This window comes from Oryctolagus cuniculus, chromosome 21 (genome assembly GCF_051225735.1).
Source record: "Oryctolagus cuniculus isolate XC-2025 breed Fujian yellow rabbit chromosome 21, ASM5122573v1, whole genome shotgun sequence".
Lineage (NCBI taxonomy): Eukaryota > Metazoa > Chordata > Mammalia > Lagomorpha > Leporidae > Oryctolagus > Oryctolagus cuniculus.
Window position 1 is genome coordinate 27,971,937 of NC_142887.1, and position 18,122 is coordinate 27,990,058.

Below are 18,122 nucleotides of genomic sequence, written 5' to 3' on the forward strand. Positions count from 1 at the left end.
TATTTGAAAGGCCGAGGGGCCGGTGCTGTGGTGCAGCGGGTTAACACCATGGCCTGAAGCGCCAGCATCCCATATGGGCACCGGTTCATGTCCTGGCTGCTCCACTTCTGATCCAGCTCTCTGCTGTGGCCTGGGATAGCAGTAGAAGATGGCCCAAGTCCTTGGGCCCCTGCACCCACGTGGGAGACCCAGAGGAAGCTCCTGGCTCCTGGCTTCGGATTGGCGCAGTTCCAGCCGTTGCAGCCAATTGGGGAGTGAACCATCGGATGGAAGATCTCTCTCTCTCTCTCTGCTTCTCCTCTCTCTGTGTAACTCTGACTTTCAAGTAAAATGAATAAATCTTAAAAAAAAAAAAGAAAGAAAGGCCGAGTTAGAGAGAGGTCTTCCATCCACTGGTTCACTCCCCAAATGGCCACAATGGCTGGAGCTGGGCCAGTCTGAAGCCAGGAGCCAGGAGCTTTTTCCAGGTCTCTTACATGGGTGCAGGGGCCCATCCTCTACTGATTTCCTAGGCACATTAGCAGGGAATTGGTTTTACCCACTCTGCCACAGCGCTGGCCCCAACCTTTTTTAATTCCTAAAATGAGTATTCCATATAAAACCATATCACAGTGTGTTTGTTATAGGCATTTTTCTTATGCTCTTGTCATGTACATAATTTTATTTTTTTCTGTTTTTTGAAAAAATTATTTTCATTTTATTTGAAAGGTGGAGAAAGAGAGAGAGGGAGAGACTTAGTCCACTGGTCACTCCCCAAAATGTCCACTATAGCCAGAATTGGGCTTAGTCCAAAGCTAGGAGCTTAGGACTCAATCTGGGTCTCCCACATGTTGAACCATCATCTGCCTCAGGGTGTGCGTCAGCAGGAAGCCGGAGCAGAGCCTGGAGCAGCCAAGACTCAGAGCAGACACTGCAGTACGGGATGCGGTGTCCCACGAGGCCCACCCCTATTCTTCCCTTTTGGATTATTTCTTAGGCTGTGTCCCAGCCTACTCAGCCTGAGACCACCAGCAACAAACCAAGCCATGTTTGTTGACCCATTGCAACGAGAGGCACAGCCCAGCAGAACTGTGGGGTCTGAGCCAGGGAGGGGAAGGCTGCAGCAGGTCTGGGGGAGGCGGGAGTCAGGCGCAGCGTCAGCCGAGCAGTGCTGGTGTTCAGAACAGTCTTATCTGAGGCAGCGTCTTTGCATCGTATCTGACTTAGCCTCTCCAGGCAGGAGTGGAAGTTTCATTCTGTTTTTTTTTTTTTTAATGATTTATTTATTTACTTGAAAGTCAGAGTTGCACAGAGAGAGGAGAGGCAGAGAGAGAGAGAGAGAGAGAGAGAGAGAGAGGTCTTCCATCTACTGATTCACTCCCCAAATGTCTGCAATGGCCAGAACTAGGCCCATCCGAAGCCAGGAGCCAGGAGCTTCTTACGGGTCTCCAATGGGGGTGCAGGGGCCCAAGGACCTGGGCCATCTTCTACTGCTCTCCCAGGCCACAGCAGAGAGCTGGATCGGAAGTGGGGCAGCCGGGACTCGAATCTGCGCTCATAAGAGACGCTGGCACTGCAGGCAGAGGCTTTACCCACTGCACCACAGCATCACTCGGAAGTTTCACTCTTACTGGTAAGAAAGTGCCAGCCCCGTCACTCTGTTTCTAACAGCTGTGGGAAACTCATTCCTCCTCTGGGGGCTGAGTTCAGGCAGCGGGGTGGGCGGGTGGAGGAGGGTGCCGGTAGGTGTTTGTCTCCTTCACAGAGGCACCCTTGTACCCTTGGGGCTCAGGAGTGACCCCCCTGAAAAAAGCTGCTTGTCACTAGAGGCAGGTGTCAGGGAGACTCTCAGCCACGGCCACCTCCTCCAGTCTGCCCTCCTGGACATGGCAGGAACCAGAATTGTGGCCATCCAGGGCCAACCATTGCAGGCAGAGGGGTGTGTGTGTGTGTGTGTGTGCTGGGGGAGGCGGTGCTAGGGCAGTGGCTCCATTGCACACCCCACTGTGGTATCCTGGAGATCCACAGCCACACTTCTGCAGACGCTGGGCCCCCAGGTGGCCACGGGAAACCTGCCTGCCCTGCACAGCCTGTCTCCTGTTAGCTCCAGGTATTATGTAAACAGATGGACATCTCTGTAGTCATCTGTGGGAAGCTTTGGCTTGTGATAAGGCAGACGCAAAAATAGGTTGTGCTGGAAGAACGACCCTTGGCCGTTTGTCCCAAAGCAATGCCGTAAAAAGCCAGTTTGGAAATGAGTAGAGATGGTCTAAAGCTGTGACAGCTTTGCAGGTGGCACTGGAAGGGAGCTGTTAGAATGATCCTGCCCAACCTTCTATTCTCACGCAAGGGGAAACCAACTCAACTCAGAGAGGGTAAGCAGTGTGGCCCAGGTCACACAGCTCAGGCACCTTGATTCTCCTGGGGGGCTGGGCAGGTGAGGAGAGGAGTCTGTTATTGTTATTGTCTCTGATCTTTGTTATTGTCTCTGCTCTTGGCAGAGACTTTTTCTTTTAGGTTGCTTTCCTCACTCTGGCAAGCAGCCCAGCTTCCCGTGGTGACTCAAACAATCCAATCTCATTCTTTAACTTGTTGTTTTGTCTCCTGGAGGCTCCCTCCCTTGGCTTTTTGAGGGCTGGCTGAGAAAACTGGCCTGCCTAGTCTGGACCCAGTGGCTCCACCCCCCACCCCCCCACCCCCACCCCCAGCGCTGGGCTGGCCGGGGCCAGGACAGCTGACTCCAGCACTCTTGCTCACGTGATCACCACCGCTGTTCCCTGTTGCGCTCAAGAAGTGTCCCGGGCCAGGGTGGGCGCTTCCCAGGGCTCCTGCTGGGAGGGGAACCAGGTAGGCACCCGCGGCCTGCTGATCTACTTGGGAACAGCTCTGGGGACACCAGGCAGGCGCAGCCGGGCAGCCTGGGGGCAGATCAGCCGTCCCCAGCTCTTTAAGCAGTGGGGCCCGGAACGTGACTGGTGTCAAGTTGGTGCCTCCTTGCCTTCCCCTGTCCCCCGCTCTGCCCTGCCTTCCTGTGCTCTTAGGCCCTCTTCCTCCCCACCCACTGATGTTCCTTCCTCCTGATTGCTGACTTAGCAGTGCACTGCCGGCTGCGGGCGTGGAGGGATTAATCAGTGACCGGACGCGGCCCGTGTCGGAGCAGTGACCGGCTGTGGTCGAGAGCACCTGCGAGGCCAGCCCCGCGAGGAGTGCGCCCATTTCCCGTCCAGTCCCCTGCTGCTCAGCCCCCTGCTCCTGCCATGGGGTGCCTGGGGGCTCTGATCTTCCTGCTGGGGGCCCTGGGGGCTCGTGCTGAGATCTGTGGTGAGTAACCACCCCCCTAGACCCCACACCTCTTTCCTGCTGGGTTCTTAAGCGGGAGGAGTGTCCTGTGGTCATTGTGTATCTGGGGAAACTGAGGCTGGGGCGGAAGGAGGGCACTTATCTGTCCCCCTGGGCCGCCACCGACCCGGGCCCATCAGGCGACCCAGTACGGTGAGGTTGAGCCCACGCCTTGCTCCCCGACAGGCAAGATCTCCCCGAGGGAGCCACGCATTTGTTCTCTTGTTTAGCCCATCGCTAAAGGAGCCATCTCGTGCTTAGGTTTTAGGGCCAGAAAGAGCAAGCAGGACAGGTCCCATCGCTGCCCTCCTCAAAGCTGGGCTCCGGGAAGGGGTCGGACAGGAGAAATCAAGGGACAAGCAGGGCTACCTGAGTGCCACAGTGGCCGCCAGCCACGGGGGTACGGGAGAGAGCCACAGGGGCCATGGCGGGGGAAGGGAGGCTGGGGATGGACCTCCAAGGACCAGCAGGCACCAAGGGAGCAGAGGAAAAGGAGCAGGGACAAGCATTGCAGGCAGAGGGAAGCGAGTGGTCGGAGGCCTTGTCTGCTCTGGTTCTGCACCCCAGGGGACCTCTGGGACTTCCCTGGGGTCTCTCGGGACCCGGCTGTGAGTCTCAGAGCACAGACAAGGGCCTCACACACACGCACTGGGGCCAGTGGGAAGCAGAGGCGCCGCTGCCTCACCTGTCTTCTTCCCCCCTGTGCTCTGCGGTGGTCACTGCTGACCCTGGAGAAACCCCGAGAGGCCGGCATAATCGTGTCCACATGGAGGAAGAAGGCAGAGGTTGAAAGGGCCGTCAGCCTGCTCAGAGGAACCTTGCCGGACTTGGTTCTGGAACCCCAGGCCAGGTCCTCCCCGGGCGCCAGGAGCCTCAGCCCCGTGCTCTACAAGAGTAACGAGACCCCGGGGCCCTGGGCCCTTGGTTCTCGTCCAGTCGGACTCCCGGGGAGACCTGGGTTCAGCCAGCCAGAGCTTCCCTTCCTGTTGACCTGGCTGCCTGGTACTCAACTTTGGACAGTGATCCTGTAAGCCCGGCGACCCCTCAAGATTCCTCTTCCCTGGGGATGCAGAACCTTGGACGTGACTTTGTGGGATGCAGCCCACTGCTGCCAAGTCACATAGTCTCTCCCACCCTCACTTCCTCCCCTGCCAAATAGACTAAGGATGCTCCCATGCTGGGGGCCACAGCACCTGGTTCGCCAGCTTAAAGTTCTGCATGCCTGTGACACGGACAGGGAGTGCTGCCCCCGCGCACCTGCGAGATGGGCTCCTGGGCTTCTGAACGTCAAGGCCAGTCCCTCCCCAGCGGGAGGGCCGGGCGCCCCTGTGAGAGGAGGCCCCCTGCTGAGGAGAGTTTGCCCAAGGTCTTTCTTATTACCCTGGGTGAATCTGCCCAGCTTCTTCCTTCTACAGAGATAGGACTGTGGTCATCAACCTCCCTTTCAGCCAACTCCTCCCCTTATCACTTCTAACCCAGGCTGACTCATCATGCCACAGGTCAGAGCCCACGGTAGAAGCTTCAGGAAGGAAGAGAGGGAGAGACAGGTGCGGAGGGACAGGTGGCAGGAAAGACAGAGGTTGGGACAGACCGGGGCAGACAGACCCAGAGACCTTGAAAGAGAGGGACAGACAGATACAGGGAGAGACCTGCAGAAACGGAGACAGAGGGGCCAGTGGTTTGGTGTAGCTGCCACTCTTGACACCTGTATCCCCTGTCAGAATGCCTGTTCAGGTCCTGGCTACTCTGTTTTGATTCAGCTCCCAGCCAATACAGCTGGGAAGGGAGTGGAAGAAGGCCTACGTACTTGGGCTCCTGCCATCCACATGGGAGTCCTGGGTGGAGTTCCCCACCCCTGGCTTTAACCTGGGCCAGCCCTGGACGTTGTGGGCATCTGGGGAATGGACCAGTGAATGGAAGATCTCTCTCTCGCTTGCTCTCTCTTTCTCTCGCTCTCGCTCTCTCTGTCTCTTTATTTCAAGTATATGAAAATAAATAAAAATTTTCAAAAATTCATTTTATTTATTTGAAAGGCAGAGTTACAGAGAAAGAGGGAGAGATACAGAAAGAGAGAAATATCTTGGGTCTGGCGCTGTGGCATAGCAGGTAAAGCTTTCGCCTGCAGTGCCGGTATCCCATATGGGCGCCGGTTTGAGTCCCGGCTGCTCCACTTCTAATCCAGCTCTGTGCTATGGCCTGAGAAAGCAGTAGAAGATGGCCCAAGTCTTTAGGCCCCTACACCCACATGGGAGACCTAGAAGAAGCTCCTGGCTCCTGGCTTCGAATTGGCACAGCTCCGGCCATTGCAGCCATTTAAGGAGTGAACCAGCAGATGGAAGACCTCTCTCTCTCTCTCTCTCTCTCTCTCTCTCTTTCTCTGCCTCGCCTTCTTTCTCTGTGTAACTCTGACTTTCAAATAAATAAATAAATCTTAAGAGAGAGAGAGACCAGTGCCGCGGCTCAATAGGCTAATCCTTTGCCTGCGGCACCGGCACACCAGGTTCTAGTCCCAGTCAGGGCGCCGGTTCTGTCCCGGTTGCTCCTCTTCCTGTCCAGCTCTCTGCTATGGCCCGGGAGTGCAGTGGAGGATGGCCCAGGTCCTTGGGCCCTGCACCTGCATGGGAGACCAGGAGGAAGCACCTGGCTCCTGGCTTCAGATCAACGCAGTGCGCTGGCCACAGCGCGCCAGCCGCAGCAGCCATTGAGGGGTGAACCAACGGGAAAAAAAAGGAAGACCTTTCTCTTTGTCTCTCTATCTCACTGCCCACTCTGCCCGTCAGAGAGAGAGAGAGAGAGAGAGAGAGAGAGAGAGAGAGATTTTCCATCTGCTGGTTCATTCCCTAAATGGCCACAACAACCAGTAGTAGACCAAGCTGAAGCCAGGAGCCTAGAGCTCCACCTGGGATCTCCCACGTGGGTGGCAAGGACCCAAGCATGTGGGCAACCTTCCGCTGCCTTCCCAGGTGCATTAGCAGGGAGCTGGAGCAGAAATGGAGCAGCCAGGACTGGAACCAGCACTCACATGGGATGCTGGCATCACAGGTGGAGGCTTAACCCGCCACACCATAATGCCGGTCCCAATAAATAAGCATTAAAAAAAAAGAGAGAGAGACACAGAAAGGCTCCGAGCAAGAGAAAGAGAACAGAAAAGCAACCCTGTGTCCAGATTCTCTTAGTGAACATTTGGTGAGAAACCAGCCACGTGTTCTGGCGGAGCCCACACAGCAAGGAATTATTTAGGGTTTTGCCTAGCGATGGTCACCTCATAGCAACAGTTACCTGTAACTTGTGGGGAAATAGGCATGACCCGGGTCCTGGTTCTGGGAGGCCCAAGAAACACTCTGTTTCATCCTCCGGTTGGAGTGTCCCCCAGCATCCTAGGATGTGGCACAGTGGAGGCCACCGTCGGGCAGTGGAGCCCACAGGGGACAAAGTGCTCTAGGGCCACCCTGTGTTGAATCTGACCAAACTGAGGTCCCCTTCGCTCATGCAGAGATGAGAGGAAAAGCATGATTTTGAGATCTGCACAGTGGAAGCTCCCCAGGCAGCCGCAGTGTGCCAGGCGGTCTGTGGGGTTTGCAAAGTACATGAACTTTGAACTTCTGTCCCCTCTTTTGTGCAAAGTGTTGATGACAGTGTCTGCATCACAAGGCTGGTGTGAGAGTGGCATGGCCTCCAGGTCTTGCTGTCGCTGCTGATGGATGGATCAGTTGCCTGGCAACAGCATCCTCTGATCTCCACCATGGACCACCTCCTCTCCCCATCTCACTACAGCTGTGTGTATGTATGTGTGTGTGTGTGTGTGTAAGAGAGAGAGAGAGAGAGAGCGCGAGAGAGAAATAGAGATCTTCCATCCACTGGTTTACTCCCCCAGAGATCTGCAATGACCAGAGCTGCGCCAGGCCAAAGCCAGGAGCCAGGAGCTTCTTCTGGGTCTCCCATGTGGGTACCGAGTTCCAAGGACTTGAGCCATCTTTCACTGCTTTTCCCAGGCCATTATCAGGGAGCTGGATTGGTAGTGGAGCAGCCAGGACTTGAACTGGGGCCCAAATAGGATGTTGGTGTTGCAGGTGGTGGCTTTGCCTACTGTGCCACAATGCCAGCCCCTCTAACTGTTTTTTGGGGGGATGCTTGCTTCCCTTTTTGTCCCCCATCTTCCAGGGTGGACGCAGGCCCTGGTAAAGTCAAAGCAGTTCCTTGCTGGCAGCCTGGCTCTGCCACCTTGTGTCTTTTCTTTCCTAAGGTGTGCCAAAAGTGGACAGCCAGCTGGTGGAGAAGCTGGGCCAGCGCCTCTTACCTTGGATGGACTGGCTCTCCCTGGAGCATCTGAACCCCAGCATCTATGTGGGCCTGCGTCTGTCCAGTCTGCAGGCTGGGACCAAGGAGGACCTCTACCTGCACAGCCTCAAGCTGAGCTACCAGCAATGCCTCCTTGGGTATTTCCACACTCTCTCTTCTTGGTCCATTTCCCAAGAGGCAGGGTGCCTAGGTTCTGGTTTGGGCCTGACGCTGCTTGGTTGGCAGACCTCATGCAAGTTCTGTCTTCTCTGGGCGTCTCTCCACCTGTAGAATGAAGGAGTCACAGATGCTAACATAGGGCCCTTGGGCTGCTATTACACCATTCTGTGCCCATGGCAGACATCACTAATCTATGACCACACTCTCATACTGAGCACAGAAACAACACCTGATTCTTCCCATGCTTCCCTCTGTGCCTGAGGCAGACATCACTAATGCATGACCGCACTCTCACACTGAACCCAGCAGCAGCACCCGATTCTGTGCTCCTCTCCCATGCCCGAGACAGACATTACTAATCCATATCCGCATGTTTTTTGTACTGAGTCTAGAAGCAGGCTTTCCCTGTGCTCACTTTCCAGGGGGACTTTAAGGGGAGGCCCATTCGGGTGAAGAGTCAGGAGCCGGGGGGCACCTCCAACTGGGAGACGCAGGCTGGGGAGAAGGAAAGGAGAGAGTGCGTGGGCGAAGCGTGGGGCAGGCCCAGGAGCCCTGGGGGTTTATCCTCGGCCCTCGTCTTCCATCTTTAACCAGTTTTCGTGTTGGGGTTTGTCTGCACTTTGTGACGTTGGTGGGGGTGCCCCCGGCCAGCCTGACCGCAGACCTGTTGTCCCCCGGCCTTTCCCCAGCTCGGCCTCCGGCGACGACACCAGCGACTGCCAGGCCAAGCCTTCCATGGGCCAGCTGGCCCTCTACCTGCTCGCCCTCAGAGCCAACTGCGAGTTTGTCGGGGGCCGCAAGGGGGACAGGCTGGTCTCACAGCTCAAGTGGTTCCTGGAGGAAGAGAAGAGGAACATTGGTGAGGGTTTGCCAGCGGCCGGGGCGGGGAGCTGGGAGTCTGGTGAGGACCAGAGCTTGGGGGAGGGCGCTCTTTCCCCGCCTCCATCCCGCCCTCTCCCTCTCCACCGAGAGGCTGTGTTTGCTCCAGTGGCCGTGCCTGAGCCACCCTTTCCTGCAGCCCACAGCGGGTGATGCTCGGCCACACTGACTGCCCTGAGCACCCGCCTTCCTAACGTGCTCTTCCACCTCTCGGCGAACTCCCCTGCCCCCTGACGCGACCCAGCACGTGACAGCCCCGGCAAGCCTCTTCGGCGGGCACGAGTGCCGGTGGAGGCTGTGAAGGGTCCCAGGCCCAGAGGCGGCTGCTGGGAGGTGCAGGCCGTGGGGTCCCGTGTGCCGATGGGGCTGGTTGCTGGGACGGGGCAGGGAGGCTGCCCCTCAGGCGCAGCACGATGCCCACACCCCGCGTTCCTCCCTGCCAGGTCACGATCACAAGGGCCACCCCCACACCAGCTACTACCAGTACGGCCTCAGCATCCTGGCCCTGTGTGTCCACCAGAAGCGGGTCCCTGACAACGTGGTGGGCAAGCTCCTGTACGCCGTGGAACATGACCAGCACCTCCACCGGGGCCACTTCTCCGTGGGTGAGTGAGCCAGAGCCCGCCGAGGCCCGACTGGCGCGCGCTCAGCCCCAGCCCCAGCTGAGGGTCTCCGTGTCCTGGCTGCACGTTCCCCTTTCTTTGGGATCCCTGCTTACCGCACCACCATGCAGTGAAGGGCTGAGGGCCCCGTGTGGGGCCGTGGGGCTGGGCTGAGGTCCTGACCACGGCCCATCACTCGCTCACTGTGGGAATGACCTCCCAGCAACGTCTCCATGAAGGATGACTGACAGGCAAAGGGCCCTGCCCTGCGCCCGGCGTGGAGAAGGCTCTGCGCGCTGTGACCTTGTCATCACACAAGCTGGGAGGCCTGAGACCTGCAGTCTGATTGCTTCCACTGTGTGACCAGGGGCCTCCACTTCCATTTCTGTCTTTCTTTCAGATTTATTTATTTGAAAGCCACAGTTAGAGAGAGAGAGAGAGAGAGAGAGAGAGAGGTCAGTCTTCCACTACTCAGATGACAACAACAGCCAGGACTGGGCCAGGCCAAAGCCAGGAGCCAGGAGCTTCCTCTGGGTCTCCCATATGGATGGCAGGGGCCCACGCTCTTGGGCCATCTTCTGCTGCTTTCCCAGGCCATCACTTGGAGCTGGATTGGAAGTAGACATGAACCAGTGCCCGCAGGCTGCAGCTCTACCCACTATGCCACAACGCTGGCCCCCTCCATCTCCATTTCTGATCACTGTGATTCAAGGTCTCTCCCGGGCCTGATGTTCATGCGCCATGTGTATGGGCCTCACCTAGGCTTGGGAGAGGATGGAGCACGTGAGGGGAGGGCAGGTGCCCAGAGCAAAAGATGTGATAGGGCCCCAGCCAGCAGGGAGCTTCTTCTACCCCAGAGGCCTGTAGAAAACCCGCCGTGGATGCACTGAAGCCAGCTGGAGGGGCTGGCGTTGTGGCTCAGTGCATGAAGCCACTGCCTGCAACGCTGGCATCACAGCATCCCACATGAGCACCAGTGCAGGTCCCAGCTGCTCCACTTCTGATCCAGCTCCCTGCTAATGCACCTGGGAAAGCAGCAGAGGATGGCCCAAGTACTTGGGTTCTTGCACCCTCGTGGGAGACCCAGAAGAAGCTCCTGGCTCCTGTTTTTTTGTGGCCATCTGGGGTGTGAACCAGCAGATGGAAGATCTCTCTCTATGTCCCTCTCTCTCTCACTGTCATTCTGCTTTTCAAGGAAATAAAAAATAAATAGCTCTTAAAAAAGAAAACCATCTGAAGGAGAGGGAAAGGTTTAAATAGCTCCAGGGCCCTGACATCTCCCTGTGCCAGTCAAATCAGATTAGCTAGGGACAAACCCAGGCATCTCTTGGTTTAAAACTCCCTGGGAGAGGCCGGGGTTATATTGTAGCAGGTTAAGCTGCCACCTGCGGTGCTGGCATCCCATGTGGGTGCTGGTTCAAGTCCTGGCTGTTCCACTTCCGATCCAGCTCCCTGCTCATATGCCTGGGAAGAGCTGTGGAAGAGGGCCCAAATGCTTGGGCTCCTGCCACCCACATGGAAGCTCCTGGCCCCTGACTTCAGCCTGGCCCTGCCCTGGCCATTGGGGCCTTCTGAGGGAACAAACCAGCAGATGGAAGATCTCACTGTTTGTCTGTCTATCGCTCTCTCTCTGTAATTCTGACTTTCAAATTAAAAAAAAAAAAATTACCAGGGCTGGTGCTGTGGCGTAGCAAGTAAAGCCGCCACCTACAGTGGTAGGTGGCACTGGTTCAAGTCCCGGATGCTCCACTTCCCATCCAGCTCTCTGCTGTGGCCTGGGAAAGCAGTGGAGGATGGCCCAAGTGCTTGGGCCCCTGCACCCACATGGGAGACCCAGAAGAGGCCCCTGGTTCCCTGGCTTCGGATGAGCACAGCTCCAGCTGTTGTGGCTATCTGGGGAGTGAACCAGCAGATGGAAGATCTCCTCTCTCTCTCTCTCTCTCTCTCTCTCTCTCTCTCTCTGCCTCTCTAATAAATAAATAAATCTTTAAAAGAATTCCCTGGGAGAATCCAGTGTGCAGCCAGGTTTGGAAACAAGCAGTATAGGATGCAGTCCTCTCTGGCCTTCCTCCCCTAGTCGCCCTCACCAACCTCTAGCCCCCAGGGAGTAGAGTGACCAACCAAATCAGTCCTCTGATGACCAAGGGGTTTCCTGGGTGTAGGACTTGGAGTGGCCATAGCAGCAAGACCCTGGACAAACCAGGCTGAGTTGGTGCCCCAAGCTGATCTGACCAGCAGTCTCCCTCCTTCAATCCTTCCGTGGCTAACCCCCAAGGCCCTGCTCTGCCTGGCCTTCTTGACTGTCCAGCTCGTCACAGGCCCTGTCTCCTCTAGATACGGTGGCCATGGCAGGCTTGGCCTTCACTTGTCTGGAACGCCTCAACTTGAACCCGGATCAGAAACAACGGATCAGCACGGCCATCGGCACAGCACGGGAGAAGATTCTGGGGGCCCAGACCCCCGAGGGCCACTTCGGGAATGTCTACAGCACCCCGTTGGCTCTGCAGGTAGGAGGAGGCCCTTGGAGCCCTCGGGGCCAGTGGGGAGTGGACTTAGCAGGAGCTGGAAGGCTTGGCTGTAAGACCCAGTGCACGCCGGCTGACCTGCCTCCTCCGCACCTTCCTCACTCTGTCCCCAGTTGCTGATGGCCTCCCCCGTGTCCGGGGTGCAGCTGGGCGCGGCGTGCCTCAAGGCCAGGGCTGCTCTGTTGGCCAGCCTGCAGGACGGGGCCTTCCAGAACGTGGTCACGATCTCCCAGCTGCTGCCTGTCCTGAACCATAAGACCTACGTGGACCTCATCTTCCCAGACTGCCAGGCACCAAGAGGTAGGCGCGCCTTTGGTGGAAGCACAGCTGTCTCTCGTCTGCCGAGCGCACGTGGACGTCTGAGGGGCCCAGCAAGGGGAGGTGGCTTGCTCTCATTTGCTGAGTCAGCACGAGGTTGTGGGTGTGCGTGGGACACAGCAGCTGGGCTTCTAGAAGCTCACAGTGTGGGGAGGAAAAGACCACAAATGGAGAGATCTGGGTGGGCCCCTTATGTGATACCCAGGGCAGAAATGTCTCAGTGAATGGATGGATGGTTGGATGGATGGATGGATGGATGGTTGGATGGATGGATGGATAGATGGAGAGAGGCACATCTTGGTTGAGTCTGAGAAACTGTGATCAGAATTTGAATCAGCTGTGTCTGAGAGAGGGGAGGTGAGTGGGAGGTGCCAGTAGACAGGAGGGCAGGGTGGGCGGAGCGGAACAGAAGGCAACAGAACACAGGCATGGGGGTGACAAGAACTAGGGGGCGTGGTCTTGCAAAAGAGTAGGGTTTGGGAGAATGAGCAGGCAGGGGGGTGGGAAACAGACCCTCAGCGGTGACAGGGGAGTGGTGAGCAAGTGCATGTTCTAGAATGAACCTTTGCAGTGCTGTGTGGCTGACCGGGGGACACTGGTGTCAGAGAAGTCAGTAGAGGGCCTGGCGTTAGGTGGTGTGGGGGACACAGGGGTGAGGGACAGGGAGCCGGGGTGGCCCCAGGCTTCAGCTGAGCAGATGGTGGTGGTGCTGGCTTTCAGTGAGCTGAGAACCCGTGGAAGGACGGGGCCCAGAGGGGAAGAAGGGGACCCCCAGCTGGGCTGTGTGTCCTGACGCCAGCTGCCTGCCCTGTCTCCCCGCCACAGCCACGTTGGTCCCAGCTAGCCAGGCGCCCTCACTGAGCGAAGTCCCAGAGATCATCACCGTCTCGCTGAGGGTCCCCAGTGTCCTGCCGCCCTACGAGCGATCACTCTTTGTCCTCGCCGGGTCCTCTTTGGAAGACGTCCTGAAGCTGGCCCGTGAGACTGGAGGATTCACGTGAGGCCCCTCTCCCCACTTCCCAGCCTCCACCCCTCCAAACCCCGCGTGCCTAAAACAGGGGAAGGAACAGGGGACAGAGACAACGGCCCAACTCCTTTTTCGCCCGTGCTGTCATGGCAACAGAGCCGTGGGCCAGTTGTCACCAAGCGAGCAGGCTCGGGAGACAGAGCCGCTGCATTGGAATCCCAGCTCTGCCGCTGTCCAGCCAGGGGGCAGAGCCACGGACGGACACGCAGCTCAGTGAGGGCATCCCACGCGCTCGTCTCTTCCTGGGGCCTGTGTGAGGGGCCCAAGAGTCCAGGCCATGTGCAGACGGTGGCACCGGCTTTTTGTGGGTGCAGGAGCTAGCTGGCACATACAGAGTGGAGTGCTCCACCCAGGCTGGCTTTCCTAAGGACCAGAATTTTTAGCGTTGATATCTTGGTGCAGAGGAGGCTGGGCAGTGACCTTAAACTTGCTTCTTGGGCTGAGGTCTGCCCTGAGGACGAGGCCCTGTCCACACCCACCTAAGATGGACGTGTTGCTTCTGGGGACTAGGGCACAGAGAAGCTGAGTGCCTGCTGACAGGTCATGCGTGCCCTGGCCTTCGCCCCGGGAAAGCTGTGCCACGGTGGGAGAGGGCCTCAATTTCCCTCCTCAACCAGAGTTCTCAGGGACCAGCATCCTGTAGCCGGGGGGGGGGGGGGGGGGGTTTGCAGCTGCCACCTGGGGTCATCCGGGCCAACAGGTCTCAGATATTTGGAAAGACCCCTTTAAAAGACAAAAATGCTCCCAGACTTCAGGTTAAGTTGCTCCATTTATAATATGACTTCTATATGTTTATTACGTGCAAAGGCCTTTCTGTAAAGAATAGACCTATGCAAATAGGGACCGTCTGCCGAGGGGCAGGTGCAGCTGCCAGTGCAGGGCGAGCCGTGTGCTCTCAGCACCCCCTCAAATTTGAGGCGCCCTTGGACCTGAGTCTGTGCAGGCTGCTCTGACTTCCCCGCCCCTCCCCTGGCCTGAGCACTCCCTTCACTGTTCAGCGCATCTCGGTTCTCGGCGGGGTTGGCTGCAGGGCCGCAGCAGAGTCAGAGGAGGCCACGGCCACCCCGGGGGCCCCCAGCAGAGGTGGAGATCACCTGCACCTGCTGGCATCCGTTGCTGCGGCCCCTGCCCTTGCGTTTTGGCGTCCTGCGTCATCCCACAACTGCTCCCTCTTGCAAACACACCACCATGATGTCACCCACTACTACTTATTACCTCTGAGGGCAGCACCCCAGGGACCGCCCCTCTCCCTGGGCTCCACCACCTCAACACCCCCACACGGAGGACCAGGCCTCCAGATTCACCCCCGGGGACAAACCACATCCAGACTGAGACAGAGTCCATGGCCGCGGTCAGCGCAGGCTGTATCAGTGGGACTGGAGAGGAGGCGGGCGGAGCTGAGGCCCGAGGCCCCTGGGGAGGTGGCTCAGGAAGGGCAGAACTTGTCTGCGGGGTCCCTGAGCTCCTCTTCCTCTCCCGGAATAGCAGTTGGCTCCCCCTTCTCTTCTGCAGGTTTGAGACACAGGCCTCCCTGTCAGGCCCCTACCTGACCTCCGTGATGGGGAAAGTGGCTGGGGACCGTGAGTTCTGGCAGCTCATCCGAGCCTCCGACACCCCTCTGCTGCAAGGTGAGCCTGGGCCACCCCCGGACCTGTCACCTACCCCAACCTGACCCCCGGGCAAGTCTGCACCCCTCACCCCGGCTTTCCCCAGTGCAGCCTGGGCCACCCCCAAGCTGTCCCTACCCCAGCCTCACCCCCAGCAGTCTGCACCCCTCACCCCGGCTTTCCCCGCACTGGCCTGGGTCACCCCTGAGCTGTCCCTACCCCAGCCTCACCCCCAGCAGTCTGCACCCCTCACCCTGGCTTTCCCCGCACCGGCCTGGGCCACGCCTCATACAAACCTCTGATGCTCAGGGGTGCACTTAATTGATTTAACAGAATGCAGAGCCCTTTCCTTGGAAGCAATTGTGGGAACTCCAGGAAATCAGCTCGATTAAAAGAGGAAGAAAGTGAGAATCAGCTGTAATTCAGGACCTAGAAATAACTTCTTTTAATTTCTGGTATATTGTCTTCCAGAAACACTTTACAATACCTTAAAAAAATTAAAGGAGCCATAGTTTCTCTATCAATAGGAAGGAAGTATCAGTCACATGTGTAATTTAAAATCTAGTTAGTGAAACCAATTTTAATAATATCTCTTTTAACTGAATGTCTAAAATATCACTCAGATTGAGTGATTGTAGAGCTATTAGTGACATATTTTACATGCTTTTTTTAAAAATGGAATTTTCATATTCTTTTTTAAAAAAGATTTATTTTATTTATTTAAAACAGAGTTACAGAGAGAGAGAGAGGTCTTCCATCTGATGGGTCACTACCCAAATGGCCAAATCGGCCAGAGCTGAGCCCATCTGGATCCAGGAGCCAGGAGCTTCTTCTGGGTCTCCCACGCGGGTGCAGGGGCCCAAGGACTTGGGCCATCCTCCACTGCTTTCCCAGGCCATAGCAGAGAGCTGGATTGGAAGAGGAGCAGCCAGGACTTGAACTGGCGTCCCTATGGGATGTGGGATGCCGGCGCTGCAGGTTGGGACTTTAACCTGCTGCACTGCAGTGCCAGCCCTGGAATTTTGATTTTCTTGATTCGTTTGATACAGAAAGACAGATAGGTGCACAGAGAGAGAGAGAGAGAGAGAGAGCACTCCCATCTGCTGGTTCACTCCCCATCTACCCTAAGGGGGTCAGGATCGAAGCTGGGAGACGGAGCTCAGTCTGTGCTCCCAACCTCAGTGGCAGGAACCTAAGCCCTTGAACCCCCCAAGGACTGCATCTGTGGGAAGCCGGCGTCAGGAGTCTGAGGCAGGCATTGAACCCAAGTCCTCCAGTGTGGGATGTGGGCATCCTATCCGACAAATCAACTGCTAAGTGCAGCGCCTACCCCACGTGCTTCTTCTGTGTTTGTACGAGGATTTCAAATGCTAGCCCGCACACTTACTGTTTTGCAACCGTATTCATTCTTACTATGTTTGTGGCCATCTCTCCACATCGGCCTGTGTAGATCAGAACACCAAGGTACACAGTCCTGGCTCACAGATAGCCCCTTCTCGCTGTGTGCCCACCCGGTGAAAGGCACAAGGGGACTCTCTGGGTCCTTTTTCTACAAAGACACCGACCCCAATCCGCGAGGGCTCCACCCTGCACCTCCCAAAGGCCCACCCTGAGCCTAACACCCCCCACTCCCGGGGGCTCAGTTTCCACCTGAGTGGGGGAGGGGAGCAGCAGACATTCCGACCACAGCACCTCCAGAGAAAAAGAAACCCCCCACCCCCACCCCCTGGGGGCAATATTTGACACTGGCTAAGCGGCCACTTGGGACGTCCGCAGCCCACGTTGGAGAGCCCGTTTCAAGTCCCAGCTTCACTCCTGATTCCAGAGTCCTTCCAACGCACCCGTGGGAGGCGGCAGGGATGCTCAGGTGTCTGGGTCCCTGCCACCCACCCTGGGAGACCTGGACTGAGCTCCCAACTCCTGGCTTCAGCCTGGCCCGGCCCCAGCTGTTGTGGGCATTTGCTGATTGAACCAGCAGATAGACGATCTCTCTCTCCCAAATACATTAAGACAACAACAAACCGCACTTTCCAGGCTTCAGGGTGGGGGTGGGGAAGATGAGGTCCAGGGCTCGGATCCACTGTGTTAAGTGCCCCTGCTCTGCTTCCATAGGGATCGCTGACTACAGACCCAAGGACGGGGAGACCCTCGAGCTGAGGCTGGTCAGCTGGTAGCCCCGAAGCCGCCTCGCACACCCCCCGGGCTTTCCAGGCCTCCCTCCCCATGTCCTCAGCGTGGGGCCCCGACCTCGCTGCCACGTCCTGTGCACTTGGAGAAATGTCACTGGATCACCCTGGCCACCACGCCAGCCAAGGCCTATGCAGAGGCTCACCCTGGAGCAGGGAGCAAGCACGTTCCCCAGGACGCCCGTCGGCCCAGGTCTGGCCCAGCGTGGCCCTGCGCGCCTCCTGGGAAGACCACGCCAGCATCTGAAGGGCACGAAAGCATCTCGGGCTCCTTGGGAGGAGGAGGACAAGCGTGGTGACTGCTGGTGTCGTGAGTACCGCCGCTCTGAGTTGGGGAACCCCAGCTCTGCACTCCGCTGTCGGAAGTGGCAGCCCCAGAGCTGGCCGTGGGGCACCCGATGCCTGCCTTGGAAGTGATTAAAGCATTGATTGTCCGTGCACCTGCCGTGCTGTCCTGCTGCCTCCAGTGTAGGAACCGGGAGCAGAGAAGGGCGAGGTGCCCCGGGCGGGAGGGGAGGAAGGTGCCGGAGCTTTCTCTGAGGCATGGGGGGGAGCAGGCTTCTGGCTTAGGAGCCCGACAGACCTGGCCTGGGGTGCCCTGCTGCTCCTCCACCAGAACACTGGAACCTGGGGTTCCGCGATTCAGAGCCCCGATTCACGCGAGGCCCAGGGCCCCAGGGTCGGGTCTCGCTGCTGTTAGGGTCCCAGTCAGGCTTCGGGAGCCAGGATGTGGGGACCCTGTGTGTGCGAGAGCCTGGGGCTCTGTGCTGTCCCCTCGGAAGTGGGGCTGGGCCCAAGGAGGTCAGGAAGGGGGCCTGGTGGATGACACCAGGGGGCTGGGGCCCCTGTGCCTGGGAAGTGGGGCAGACAGACCCGTGCGTCTTCCTGGAGTGCCAGCCCCAGATACTCAGGCCTGGGCAGCCAGGGGGAAGGGGAGGTGAAAATATTCTTTTGTACCAAGGACTACCTGGAAGTTCCAGGAAGCCAAATACAAGGGGACTTCAGACCGTTCGCGGACACATGGAATTGAAAGAGAAGTTAATTTTGGCGTAAAGCATTTGGAAATCCAGGCATGGTTTTCGTCATGAGATGCATTTTCCACAGGCATTTCCAAGACCCCTTGGTACAAAGTCAACACCTGGATTCTAAAATTCTTATCTATTTACTTATCTCATGGCAGGGAGCTCCAGTCTGCTGGGTTC

At 57.5% G+C, this 18,122-nt stretch overlaps 1 protein-coding gene across 1 annotated transcript; it reads left to right on the plus strand.

The window, feature by feature from the left end:
• Positions 1-3,088: 3,088 nt before the first annotated feature.
• On the plus strand, positions 3,089-17,360 carry TCN2 (transcobalamin 2). The gene is made up of 9 exons (XM_051826519.3): positions 3,089-3,300; positions 7,562-7,754; positions 8,466-8,635; positions 9,099-9,260; positions 11,592-11,764; positions 11,896-12,082; positions 12,926-13,097; positions 14,640-14,755; positions 16,847-17,360. Exons 1-9 carry the CDS (start codon positions 3,237-3,239, stop codon positions 16,906-16,908), a joined length of 1,299 nt encoding a protein of 432 aa, XP_051682479.3. The 5' UTR covers positions 3,089-3,236; the 3' UTR covers positions 16,909-17,360.
• The last annotated feature ends 762 nt before the right edge of the window (positions 17,361-18,122 follow it).

What these genes read in the sequence shown, in the direction of transcription:
- TCN2 (XM_051826519.3), top strand. Translation starts at nt 3,237, where the DNA reads ATGGGGTGCCTGGGGGCTCTGATCTTCCTGCTGGGGGCCCTGGGGGCT. An exon ending in GGAAGAGAAGAGGAACATTG is followed by an intron (nt 8,636 to 9,098) that starts GTGAGGGTTTGC and finishes CCTCCCTGCCAG; the next exon opens with GTCACGATCACAAGGGCCAC. An exon ending in CCGGGGCCACTTCTCCGTGG is followed by an intron (nt 9,261 to 11,591) that starts GTGAGTGAGCCA and finishes TGTCTCCTCTAG; the next exon opens with ATACGGTGGCCATGGCAGGC.